The sequence below is a fragment of the Chrysochloris asiatica genome, unplaced genomic scaffold (genome assembly GCF_000296735.1).
Source record: "Chrysochloris asiatica unplaced genomic scaffold, ChrAsi1.0 scaffold00014, whole genome shotgun sequence".
NCBI lineage: Eukaryota > Metazoa > Chordata > Mammalia > Afrosoricida > Chrysochloridae > Chrysochloris > Chrysochloris asiatica.
In genome coordinates this window covers 12,784,125-12,796,499 of record NW_006408532.1, presented here as the reverse complement: position 1 = coordinate 12,796,499, position 12,375 = coordinate 12,784,125, and the positions used below count along the sequence as shown (strand labels likewise).

The 12,375-nt window shown below is 52.3% G+C and overlaps 1 protein-coding gene across 1 annotated transcript; it reads right to left on the bottom strand.

The window, feature by feature from the left end:
- Positions 1–1,246: 1,246 nt before the first annotated feature.
- On the bottom strand, positions 1,247–7,827 carry BARHL1 (BarH-like homeobox 1). Its single transcript, XM_006834897.1, has 3 exons — positions 7,169–7,827; positions 3,079–3,301; positions 1,247–1,545 (listed from the first exon to the last, which is right to left on the bottom strand). Exons 1-3 carry the CDS (start codon positions 7,632–7,634, stop codon positions 1,251–1,253), a joined length of 984 nt encoding a protein of 327 aa, XP_006834960.1. The 5' UTR covers positions 7,635–7,827; the 3' UTR covers positions 1,247–1,250.
- Positions 7,828–12,375: the final 4,548 nt, after the last annotated feature.

The following is a 12,375-nucleotide window of genomic DNA, read 5'->3' as shown; positions in this document are numbered from 1 at the left end:
CAGCGAAGGCGCCTCGGTTCCCGGGAGCGTCCGGAGCCCAAGCCCGACTGGGGCGGGGGGAGCAAGCAGCCTCGGAGCCCATCTGTCGGCCCCGCGCCCGGAGGACCGGTCACCAGCTGCCGGCGCCCTTGTCGCAGCCAGATGAATCGGGTCCTCATGGGCACCATAGTATGGACCTCAGCAGAGTGAGGCCTGAGCATGGACTCCCACCCCTCCCCAGCCGCCGGCTCCCGAACCGACTGTGAGCGGGAAGAGGTCCAGATGAAGAGGAAGCATGGAAGCCGAACATCGGGCTCGGCTCATTGTAGAGACCGGAAGACTGAGGCCGGGAAGGGAATACCCTGCCCAAGGTCCAGCGTGTCCAATCGGGGCCCCTCCACACGACCACAGCACCAAGCGAGAGAAGGGACAAAAATATTTCATTATTGAAGCTCGAAAGAGAAAGTCCCGGGAGAGGAAGATGGCTTAAAGAGGGTGGAGAAAGCGAGGGCTGAGCGCAGACCAACAGACGCGAGTGCCAACAGGCGCCTGGTCATTTGTAAGAAGTTTATTTCGACACTTAAAAAAAGAGAAAGAACCCGAGGGGCCTGGGTGGCCAGGGCTGGAGGTGGGGTTGGGGTGGGTGGTCAGGGTCCCCCGCAAACCTTCCCGCCCCACCTGGGAGGGGAGGGTACAGGCCACAGACTCACTGATTCACAGACACGGTCACGGGCTCATGGGTCACGAATAAATAACTTCATATACACTTTGCACACGGTATGTACATACAGCTCAGCCGTCAGACCGGGAGGAAGGGGATGGTTCTGCGCTTCCCTTCTCCCTCTGGCAGGGTTGTGGTGAGGGGGTTGGTGTATAGCTGGGGCGCAGAAGGAGAGTGGGGCAAATCTAGGAGTGGGGAGTATCCCCACCTGCCCAGGTAGAAAGGAGGCGCCTGGGGAACCTGCCCGGAAGGGTGGCAGAGACGCATATGTACATTCGGCGGGTGAAAGTGACTCCTCAATGGAATGGCCACGATGCTGAGGAGGGGAAACTAAGTCCGGGATCTGGGTCTCAGTGGACTTGGCATTTGGCCCTTCGGGAGACACTGGGCTAGAACACTGCAGAGCGCCGGACAGGAGGTCTCCCACCTTCCCAGGAAAATAGTTGAAACCCCGCGCCATCCTAGGAGCGGGCCAAGGCGCCGGCGCGGAGAACCCGGGAAGGGGACCTGGAGTGCCGGGGCTAGTCGGGCCACACCTCAGGCAGACGCCTCACCGAGGCTGTGCGGCGCGGGGTAGGACGCCAGCCAGCGGGGGCAGCGGCGGGGGCGGTTCGCTGGAGCCCTGGAGTCCATGGATGAGAATGCGGGGCACCAGAGGTCTCTGGAGGGTGGGCGGCGGCGCGCTGGGGCCGCGGTACAAGTAGAGCGCGGCGCCGGGGTCCAGGTTGGAAACTAGACTCTGTGGGTAGAAATAAGGCGACGGGAACATCCGCTGGAGCGCAGAGTAATTGCCCGCCTCTGCCAGTAGCTCCAAACCGACGGCTGTCTGTCTCTTCCATTTAGTCCTGGGGTCAGAAATAAACATGCATGTCGGGGTCAGAGCTAAAGCGCCAGGAGACGCTGCCTGTCCCAGAGAAAAGAGTTCAGAAGGGATCATACTATTTTGTTAATAGTCGAATGTCCAACGAAGGTTCCCATGGGTTGTATGCATGGTCTCATTTAATCTTCCATAGCTATTATTCCCACTTTACAGATAAGAAAACTGAAGCCTGAACCAGTTTCCGAGGTGGTCTCGAAATCAGTAGAACTTGGGTTCTAAGCCAGGCTTTCTGATTCTACAACCCGTGATGGGGCTCCGCTACGTGTGCATTCCTGGAGAGGCCTTAGGAAGACTGGTTCGCACTGGAAAGAGCGCCAGGACCAGGGAACTGGGACACTATACTAGTCCTGGAAAGAGGAGAGGATAATTCTCCCTGCGTGACCGAGCTGAGGGTAGCACGATGTGGTATATATAACCCGTGGCTGTGTCTCTACCGAAGAAGGCACGGGCTAGAGAAGGCAACCGGAGAGATCCTTTCAGTGCGCCTACCAGCCGGCTGCCACTAACCTGACTAAGGGAAGTCAAGACTCCCTTAGTCGCTTGACACTGTGTCTTGCCCGCCCCCCCCCCCACCCGCCCCGACGGTTTATCCAGTGGGCCGGGGTCCCACCCCAACGAGCTCAGCCACAATAGCCCCTTTTCATTCCCTGAATTATTCATCATCATCATAATTGTGTAATTACTGTAACAGGCCTTAATTATTGATGCCTGGAGCAGTAATCGTATTTATTATTAATGGGGTGATGTGTTCTGAGGCTTGTTTATGGAAAGCACCATTCGGGCTTACGCTTCATGTGCATGTGAGTGTCTGTGGGTTCTGTGTGTGTGACTTAAGTGTGGGAATTAAGTGGGTGGATACGTGTGCCAGTGTGGGGATCTAAGCTCTATCTGCTCTTGTAAATGTGTCGGAAGGGAGATAAAGAAATTCTAGGTTCGAGACCAATGACGGTTCCTCCTCCCCTTTTGAATACCGATTTCCGGTCACGGTCACCCAGTCCCCAAGGACCTGGGGCCTGGCCGAGTGTCCCCACAGGGTTTCTGAACTTCGACTCAGCAGGAACCCAAGGAGTGCAAACTCCCCAAGTGCAGGCTGAAGTAGCTGGGAATGGGACCTACACCACAGTGCCACAGGGCAGTTTGCCGACCTGTCCTCTCCCCTTAAGACGCTCTCCTGGCCTGGGACTTCCACTGACAGGGGTCAGCGGCCACAGGTTGGGGTTAAGGTTCGCTCTGGAGAGAGGCAGGAAGAGGGGGGAGGGGTAGAGACTGTAGGGGTGCTGGTCATCGAGGGATCTGTCTTGTGGCCTGTCCTGAACACGGAAAACTGGGTTCTGGACACTAGTTTAGTCCCATGTCTGGCCATCAGCATAGGACTTTGGGTATGGCCTTCTCCCCACTTTTACACAATGGAGAAGGCCCAAGGAGCCTCCAGGCCGTGAACTCCTGGCAAGGCAGTAAGGAGAAAAGAGACCCTTTGTGCCCGGCAGCGGGTCCTCACCTGCGGTTCTGGTACCAGGTCTTAACCTGCGTGTCTGTAAGGTTTAGCGAGGCGGCGAGCTCCATGCGGTCCTGCACGCTCAGGTACTTCTGCCGCTCGAAGCTGCGCTCCAGCTGCGCCAGTTGGTGGTCGGTGAAGGCCGTGCGCGCCTTGCGCGGTTTTTTCAGGCGCACAGGAGGGCTGTCCCGAGAGCTGGAGATCTCACGGTCACCCTCTTCCTTCACTGTGGAAACACAACGGCGCCTTAGGGCCAGGCTTGGCCACCCACACACCCGCCCACTTGCTAGCCCCCAGCTGGCTGGCCGCGTAGCCTTCATGTAAATGTCGCTCGCAATGGCAGTGGGCCTGCTGCACCCAAGCTCGTGGGTGTTGTGGGAGAACCACTCTGAGCCGAGTCCTCCGGGTTCTCACTACCAGAGTGTGAACCCGGACTGAGGAGTACAGCAGCGAAAGCTGGCAGCTTCCGCGAGAAAGAACCCAGATCGCCACCACGTTTTCTTCCCGCGCGCTCCCCGCGCTGCACCAGCATTTCCTAGAAGGATAAACGCAGAAACCTTGGTGGATTCTGACCCGACCGACTGGGAGTGGGGGCCCAGGGGCTCCAGTAGAGTGAACTTCACGAGTGCGTGCACAGACGTGTGGGGCGGGTCCGGAGGCTCCCGCCCGCATCTGGGACTGGAAAGCCGGAAGCTGAAGAGTCTGGGGAGAAAACCCGTGTGGGGAGACAAAACCTGCTCAACTGTTCGTTGACCTAAAGAACAAATACACAATAACTGCACCATATCTTCCCTTCCTTCCTATATGGGTACAGATATATAGTGACGGTTATTCCCATATATAAGCTTCTTACAAGCTGTTCGTTGCGGAAGGTCGGTGCGAGAAAGAGTCGTGGAGGCGGGAATCTGGGAGCGCAGAGCGATTCTGAGAGGTGTTTGCCTCTAGGATGTGCAAGTTGCTGAGGTTTGTGGCCCCCATTACACCGCAGGGCGGGAATGTATCTACATCCACAGTCGGGACAGGGAGCACGTGAGTTCCCATTCTTGAGATCCAAGAATGGAAGAACGATGAGAAATTCTCCCTTTTTTTTCTTTCGTTGGGGATGATTGTACCGAAAACCGCTTGACAGATCGAACTCAATCTTCTTCCTTCTTCCCCTAAAACGATTATGTAGCCAAAGATGTTGCTTCCCCAAAATTGGCAGCACAGGCTGGAGAGTCCCCCACCCCCACCCCCCAATTTCCCTCTATTTTCTTTTATGGCAAATTTCATTGTGCCTGGCGTTTGCAGTGACAGGATTTAGCTGAAAACGAGTTGATTTCTCTGTGTAGGAAACAATAATCCGGTTAATTGAGCCACTAGGGAGGGAGACTTTTCAACTGGAAAGGCAGTGGTAGTTGTCGGGAGGGCGCAGTCTGGGGACTGCACTAAGGCAGTGGAGCAGTGAGAGCGCCCAGGAGACTAAGAGACGGACGGCTCCTCCTTCCAAGCGTCCTCCAGGCCAGTCAGTACCTAGGGTCTCCAGGAAGCAGGGATTCAGCCTGGCTGGAGATGGAGGCCCATCGAGTTTTGTCTATGCAGGAGAGGAAAAGTTCAAACAAGTGCACAGTAACAATGATTGAGAAAAGCCAACTTCAAGCTTGATAGTACAGAAATCTTATTTTTTAACCTAATGGTCCAGACTATTCATGAATGCCCCTAGTTCTCAGGACTGAGGTTAAAGTGAATAGAAGGCAATTAGCTTTCAGTGTCAAGAAGGATCCATTTGCCCACGGCATTTCCCCCAATTCCTCTCTAGTACAAACTGGACCCTTCGCCAATTCAGCCTTCGCCTCCAGGGCTCATGCCGGTAGTGCATGGACTTCCCAGTCTCTAGGTGCAAACGTTCCACCTCAACACCAGGGAGTTCCAGGTGCACCAACCCTGCTTGATTTGAGCAAAGCATGGGTTTCTCCACTGACCTATATTCTAGTGTTACGGCTAGTGTTGGTGATGAAAGCTTGCTTTTTGCTTTAAATATTATGCTTAAGGAACCTTTGATACCAGATGAAACAGACCTTTCCAGGTCCCCCGTGGAGGAAATAACCATTGGTATGGAAGGTGGGACAGAGAGCCTTAGATGACTACCTGATGTGTCTGTCCATGAGGCTCCTAACTTGAAAAAGTCACCTTCCTGTTTAAGAAATGCTTCAGACTTCACCTGAGCTGAAGTACCCATTCCTTCATCAAAGCTTTCTAGATGCAAAGGCTACAGAGCCTAGGGAAAAAGGATGCTTCCATCCTTCTCTCCAGGACAAACCCATTTAAAAGATAATGTGGACAGCCAGTTCTCAGCCCTCGTTTACTTCCCTGATCAGATATCACCAGGGACAGGGGAAAAAAAAATTGATATTCCAGTTACCTTAAATGAAACATTTCCTCAAAATCCTTCCTGGGGGCAAAGAAATAAAAGGAGGTAAACTCCAATTTTTTTCACTACCATTGATACCAGCCATTAGCGCTCAAGGTTGGAGAGTTTTGCTTCTTGTTCAAGCAATCCTTAAAGCTGGGATTTTATTGTCATTGAAAATTATAAAAAAACATTTTATACATATGTGTGTATATATATATATATATATACATATATCAGCTCCCTACACACACACACATCTTTCTTCAAGGCAAGTTTACTTTGCCTGTCTCTAAACAGACTCCAGGGGGAGGAGCAAGGGTCACTCGGCCAAGGTGCCAGGGCTTGTAGCCCTCACAGTCCTCTGTACTTCCTTCCTGAGTGTTCCTGTTTAAATTGCCAGTTTTTTTGGCAATGGCTGGCTCATCCCAACTAAGGGAGGCTCAGCTCTTTGCCTGGGAAGTGGAAGAGGGAGTAGGATATGTATAGGGAATAGGGTCCAAATGAGTTTCCATGTAACATATGTCCAAAACGAATTATTGTCTGAGAGGAAGGTGTTTTTTTAAAAAAGCCTTCCAAGGCTTTTTTTAAATAAATAGGAGTCAAAAGTGTGGGGCCCACAACAATAAAGAATTTTCCTTTCTAGGGAAATTTCTTCTGATGTAAAGGGTTCCAGGAATGTATTACATGGCTCAAAGGAGAGCTCCAAACAGCCTCTACCAGTCCTGGATTTTCTGCTTGTTGGAAACACAGGGCTTCCTCCCCTGAAGTCCTGGTCCTTCTTCCCTTCACGTTCTGACTTCTTCCTAGAAAGAACTGTGCACCTCTAGCTTCACTAAAGAGCCTTTAGGACAAGATAGGAGCAGGGAGGAAGAAACAAATTATTGAACTCCTTCCTTCTCCCTCTCCTCTCAATTTAAATCTCAGCTTCCTTGCTAAAACAAGATGAGGATGAAAAGGGAATAGTAACAACAAAGAGATTCACAGATGTGAAAAGGAAAGTCAAGGGGAAGCAACCCCAGTATGAAGGAAATGAGGTTGGTTACTGGGAATGCCTGGGTCCTTCACGCAACCTGGAGTTTATTGCTCAATACACTTAAAATCAAATTCAGTGAGAACCGCTGAACCTGCTTTAAGCCAGCCATCTAGATGTTTCTTCTTTGAAGTGTGTTTCTTTTGCATGATTCACAGGTCCCAGAGCAAACTGGGCCCAATGGGGGAGAGACCCCAGTTCCTCTTCCTATTTGGAAATTCAGATGGAAAATTCTGAAGGCTTTCAGGGCTCCAGCTGAAATTTTGTGCTAGGTATTTATTCTTATAAGAAGATGTTCAAGCAGAACTCTTTGAATCTTGCATGGTTTCTGTAAAGGTTGCTTCCTGGAGAGCCACTGGCCTGATAAGAATCCACTCCTGCCCACTGGAAGGGAGAGTCCCAGGCAAAGTTGAGAAAGTTTCTTTTATGCATTTGAGGAACTCTCTCCTTAAGCACCCAGTATTACATCCTTGTCCTTAACCTGACTCTGTGTTGCTCAAAGGCATGGCTATGGGCCACAGGTGAAGACAAGTTCAACAGCTCAGCCTGGGCCCTGGGAGAGCTCCAAGGTGAGCATGTAGGTATCCCTACAAGTGTGCACTCTAGTGTTAAATAACAGTTTTTAGAAATATAGCATCACCCCTACAACTTTTCACCTCCCATTTCCTTACCTTTATACTCCGAGTCTGACGAAGCATTACTGCCACTTTTGTCCAGCTTGTCTCTAAAGTCCTCTCCAGCCTTGGTTGCAAGGCGGCCCCCAGGTTCAGGGGCAGTCGGCTGCCCGCTGCTAGAATAGGGTGCGCAGGCCGCCAGTGGTTTGCAGTCAGCAAGGATGTCTCTGATCAGAAAGGAGGAGGTGACAGTGCGAGACTGGGCTGGGGCAGAGAGCTGCCCAGGCTGCAGGTGGGAGTCCAAACCTGGGCCCGATGCCCCACCAGGTCGTGGGGCACCCGTCTCCAGACAGTCCCTTCCTGGCGAGGCTGGTGAAGAGCAGTCACTGCTGCTCTCCGAGCGCAGACTCAGCTCCAGGGGCGAGCGGCAGTCCCCAAGCAAGGGGTCCCCCTTGGGAAGGGCGGGGCTGCCCGCACGGTGGGAGAGAATGGAGTCGATCCCAAAGCCATTGGAGCCTTCCATCGCCAAACTGCGATCTGTCCTCCCCAAAAGCTCCCCACCCACCCCCAACCCCAGCCGAAGATGCCCTTGCCCCCTAGCTGCGGGCTGGCATGGGGAAGGCGGGCAGGGAGCCTGCGGGCACCTTGGACGGAGTTCAGCCTTGGGAGAGCCCGAGAGCACTGGGCCAACCTTCTCTGCGCATTAGATCCAAGAGGGCTCAGCGCGTCTTCTGCAGCATCTCATGGAGCCACCGAGCCAAGGGGGGGTGGTGGGAGTGTCAGGGAGAAACAGGAGGGAGGGCGCGTCAAGTTGGGGAGAGCAAAGAAGAAGACGGGCGGCCTGAGCGCCCCTTTGGCATAGAAGAAATGCGAGGATGTTGGAATCTAAATAAAGAACGCTTTTTTAAAAATCCAAACCGCACGCTTCCTCCGGTAGAGTGGTGGCCGATGGCCGCGGAGTCAGCACCGTGGATAGCGGCGGACCCCAGCCCTGCTACCAACCGGTAGGACGGAGCGCACCTGACGGCGTCAGCACCGCGGATAGCGGCAGCAGCGACAACCCACAGGGCATGATGTTCCACCTGGCCGGGAGGTCTTCTGCGCGCTCACGCCGCTCCAGGGGCCTGTCAGCACCGTGGACAGCACCTTTCGGCTCCTCTGCAGTAGCTTTCCTCCTGTCCTCCGAACGCGCCTTCGCCTCCCCCCCTTTCCTTTAAAAAATGAACTTGTGTCACTTTTACTTTGGGGCGGGTTTTTTTCCCCCTTTCTTTTTTTTTTTTCGTTGTGTATGTGTGTATGTGTTTTAAAGAGGACTTGCCCACGTGTCCCCGGAGTGATGTCGCTGATTGGATCTAGCAGATTTTGGGGGTGATGTCACGGCTCCGCAAGCCGCTGCCCGATCCCCTTTCAGTTTGATTAAAAGAGACACTGAATTAATTACAGCACAGACCCAACTGTTTACCGGCGATTTCCACACGGTTTGCTTTCATTAGGCCGGTGATGAAGCTCCTAATGAGGGTGATTAGCCAAGGGGGGTACGGGCTGGCGGGGAGGGGGCTGGAGCCTGGCTGCTGCTGTCGGTGGGTTGGGATGTGAGGTTTTGTAAGTTTTCTCTGGCCATTTCTCACAATTATTCAAATTATTTGTCCGTAGGACTCTCATAGACCCTTCTTCCTTTTTTTTTCCTTCTCCAGCAACAGAAAGGGACTAAACCTAGCGACGAAAAAAAGTGTGTGTGTGTGTGTGTGTGTGTGACCCTTTTTCCTGTGGATGGGAAGAAAATATAATCTAAGTTATGTTTTCAGGGTGCTTCCGTTGGATGTTAGATTGTTCTTGTGTAAGACAATTTATAAAACCCCTTTCTGCTCTTTTTGGACCATGCAGCCCTGGCAGGGGTTCAAAGCTTGGTGTTTGCCCGGGAAGTGTCTGGAGCCACCGCTTCACCTGAGCGGGAGTAGAGAAGGAGGGAAGATTGGACCAAATGTCTAAGATGTTAGGATACCCGGAGAAATCCATGTAGTCTAACAGAGGTAGAACAGTGGACAAGAAGTCAGTGACCTCCCTCCCCAAGTCTTCCTCAGTGCGCGTGTGTTGGGGGGCTGGAGTGGGGAAACGAACGTTTTTGTACCTCTGAACAGGAAAGCACAGAGTTGACGTTTTATAGCGACTTCTTAATCCGTACGGAGCAGGAGTTCACCAAGGGATATATTTTCAAGGCAACGCTGCAAACATGGACTTTTCACTGTGAATAACGACCCCTTGAGCTCCCCATTCCGCCACAGTGCCAAGATCCAGGGCTTCGAATAGATCAGAAAGGCGTCCCGGACATGGGACCTATCCACGTAGCCGCAGGGGTAGCGGCCTAGGTCTGCGATCAAAGGGGCGAAGAAGCGGCGAATTCGCTCCCGCGGGCCGGCCCTTCACACACACACACACACACACACACACACACACTCCCACCCCCCACCCACTCTACGCCTGGAGCTCAGATCTTAGCAGAAGGGTTGGTGCATTCCTGTCTAGCCCCAAGGGCCCCAGAAAATGACCTAGGACTAAAGTCCGAGATCATAGCAGAACACTAAGGTACCCTCATTCCCGAAACCCGAGGCCGGGCCGGGGAAGCCCTGTGCGGCCGCGTGAAGCAGAAACTTTCTCCTCCCTCGAGCGAGGCTGGCGTGGCCTCACGCCGGGCTCCCTGCGCTCTCCGCCTGCGCCTGCCGGCAGATTGGAAGCGGCTCTGCCGCCGGCCGGGCTGGGGGCGAGGACGGGCGGCTCCCCGGGGACAACGGTGCGGGCTCGGCTGCAAGCTGTCGGGGAGGCGGGAGGGAGGGGGGCTCGGAGAGGCTCCGGGCCGCGTTTGGGGCAGTGAGTGCCTCCCGCGGAGGGTCTCAACCCGGCTGGCGGCTCGTTTTAGTTTGCTGGATAGGAAGGGGGACGTGAATCGCCAGCACTGCGAGCTGCCCGGATTCTTCCCGGTCAGCCTACAGCGCTTAGACCTCGTACTCTCTGTGCCTCTAGAAACCTAGCTTCCCTACCCACTCGCCTACCCCAACCGTGTTTCCGCGGGGCCTTCGTTAGAATCACTAGAGGAACTTCATCTTTCCCATAGCTACGAGGTCTCAATTTGAGTAGACAGGACCCACCCTCCGGACCTGTTAATATGGGCCTGGTCAAGCCCCAAGAGCGTCCATGTCCTTTGCCTCTCCTGCCTGGGGGGCGGAGGTGCAGCCAGCAGCGCTCGGACGTTTTTTGGCCTTGGGGCGTCAGAGTCCAATTCGGGTCACCAACTCAGTGGAAACGAAGCCTCTGGCGGCGCTGAGCTCTGCGGATTCAGGCCCAGGCCGGATGCGAACTTCGCACATAGGAAAGAAAAGAATGGACTTCAGACCCCCTGCTGTCGCCCTAGCCGTGCTTCCGGAGCCCAAGAATATTTAACGATTGTATCATATCATTAGTACGGCATGATCGTCCTGTTGTGGCACTGTAGGATAAGCACTGGACTGCTAACAGAAAGGTGGGTGGTTCAAAATCACCAGGTGCTTCACGGAAACCTTATACAGGGCCGCTATGAGTTGGACTTGACAGCACTTAACAAGTAGAAAACATGTTTTATGATTGGTTTCATTTGGAATTTATGCTAGAATCCATTCCTCTCTCAGCAGATGTGACCACTAACGATTTTATCCCTGTTTTACTGTCGCCTCCATTTCCTTCATCACCAGAGTGGATTTTTTTTTTTTTTTTCATTACTTGCCCTTTTCACAGTCTGAGACGTCTATACGCCTTCCTGGGCTCCTTCCCACTAGTCAAGAGTCCAGGCATGGACATTTCACTAAGGCTCCAGGTGATCCCACAGCATGATTCATCCTACCTTGAGGGTGTAGGGTCTGGGATGTGGAGAGGAGTATCAGGACTTTGAGGTCAATTGCAGATGAATAGGAACCTTGGCAAGTTATGTAACTCTGAACCTCCATTTACACAGCAGGAGGCAGATTTCTTCTCCTTAGGCCCAGCCCCCTGACCTCATCAGTTGTGGCTTCTGCCCAAGGGAAAGAAACTAGACCTCACTGAGGGGCTTAGAGGCCTCAGGCAGAAAGTAAATGATGATGAAAAGGCACTTTCAGAAACCAAGAGCCCAGTTCCACTTGGTTCTAATCAAGGACCCAGAATCATCTCTCAAGTATCTAAGTCTCCTGCTCTAGATTCCCTTTTCAAGACCCTAACCCCTAGCTCCTAACTTTCCACTTTCTCTTAGAATCTTGTGCTTCAACTTTTAGAATCTGACCACCCTGTCCTCTGAAATTACTTCAGCCTTTCAATGAACACAGAGCCTTAGGAAGGTCAAGAGGACCCACCCCCACAAGTAGGAAGTTGTTGCTCTTCTCCACAGGCAGGGAAGACGGTGCATACACAAACCATTAAAAGGTCATAATTCTGGTCCTGCCTACCATTCTAGACAGGTCATCTCTTGCTGGCTACAAAAGTGTTTACAATACCAGTCTGTTCACATCAGAAACGGGCGGGAGAGGCCTATGAGCAGCTCTAAAGTGACCTGACTGTAGAATTCACAAATTCACATCCTTCTTCATCTGTGGCTTTGTAGCCAAAGTTGGGATGGAACTCAGGGTGCCTTGGTCTCTGACTGGACCATGGTTCTTATCAACTTCTGTCCATCCAGTGCTACCTCCCTGTCCACTTAATACTATTCAGTCCTGGAGCATAGAGAAGGGTTTTGTTTGCTTGTCTTGTTCACCTGGCCCAGCATATAGCCACACAGTAAAATTTGCTCAAAGCTTTTTGAAAAGTATCTTGAAGTCTTCTCTACTCACTAAGAATTGTGACTTGCATGTCATAGTTCAAGTTATGAGTAGTTGGGGTTGGGGCAGTATATTGAAGGGTGGGGAGGAGGGAAGAGAGATGTATAAGGACATGAATTCCAGAATTGGCCAGATTTGAATTAGAGGATCAGCAAAAAAAAGAGGAAGACACCCAACAAGATGGATTGACACAGTGGCTACAGTAACAGGCTCAAAGAGAACAACAATGATAAGGATAGTGCAGGACCAGGCAGTATTTTGTTCTGATATACGTAGGCGTCAAAGCCAACTCAAGGGTCACTTAACAACATAACAACAACAAATTAAAATCCTGGGTGAAGTGAATGAAATGAGCCAGGCAAATACAGGGTCAGATCCTGGGCTTTTTGTTTGCTTGTTTGTTTTGACATTTTGATAGTTTTATTCTTCATGGATTAAAAAAATTAT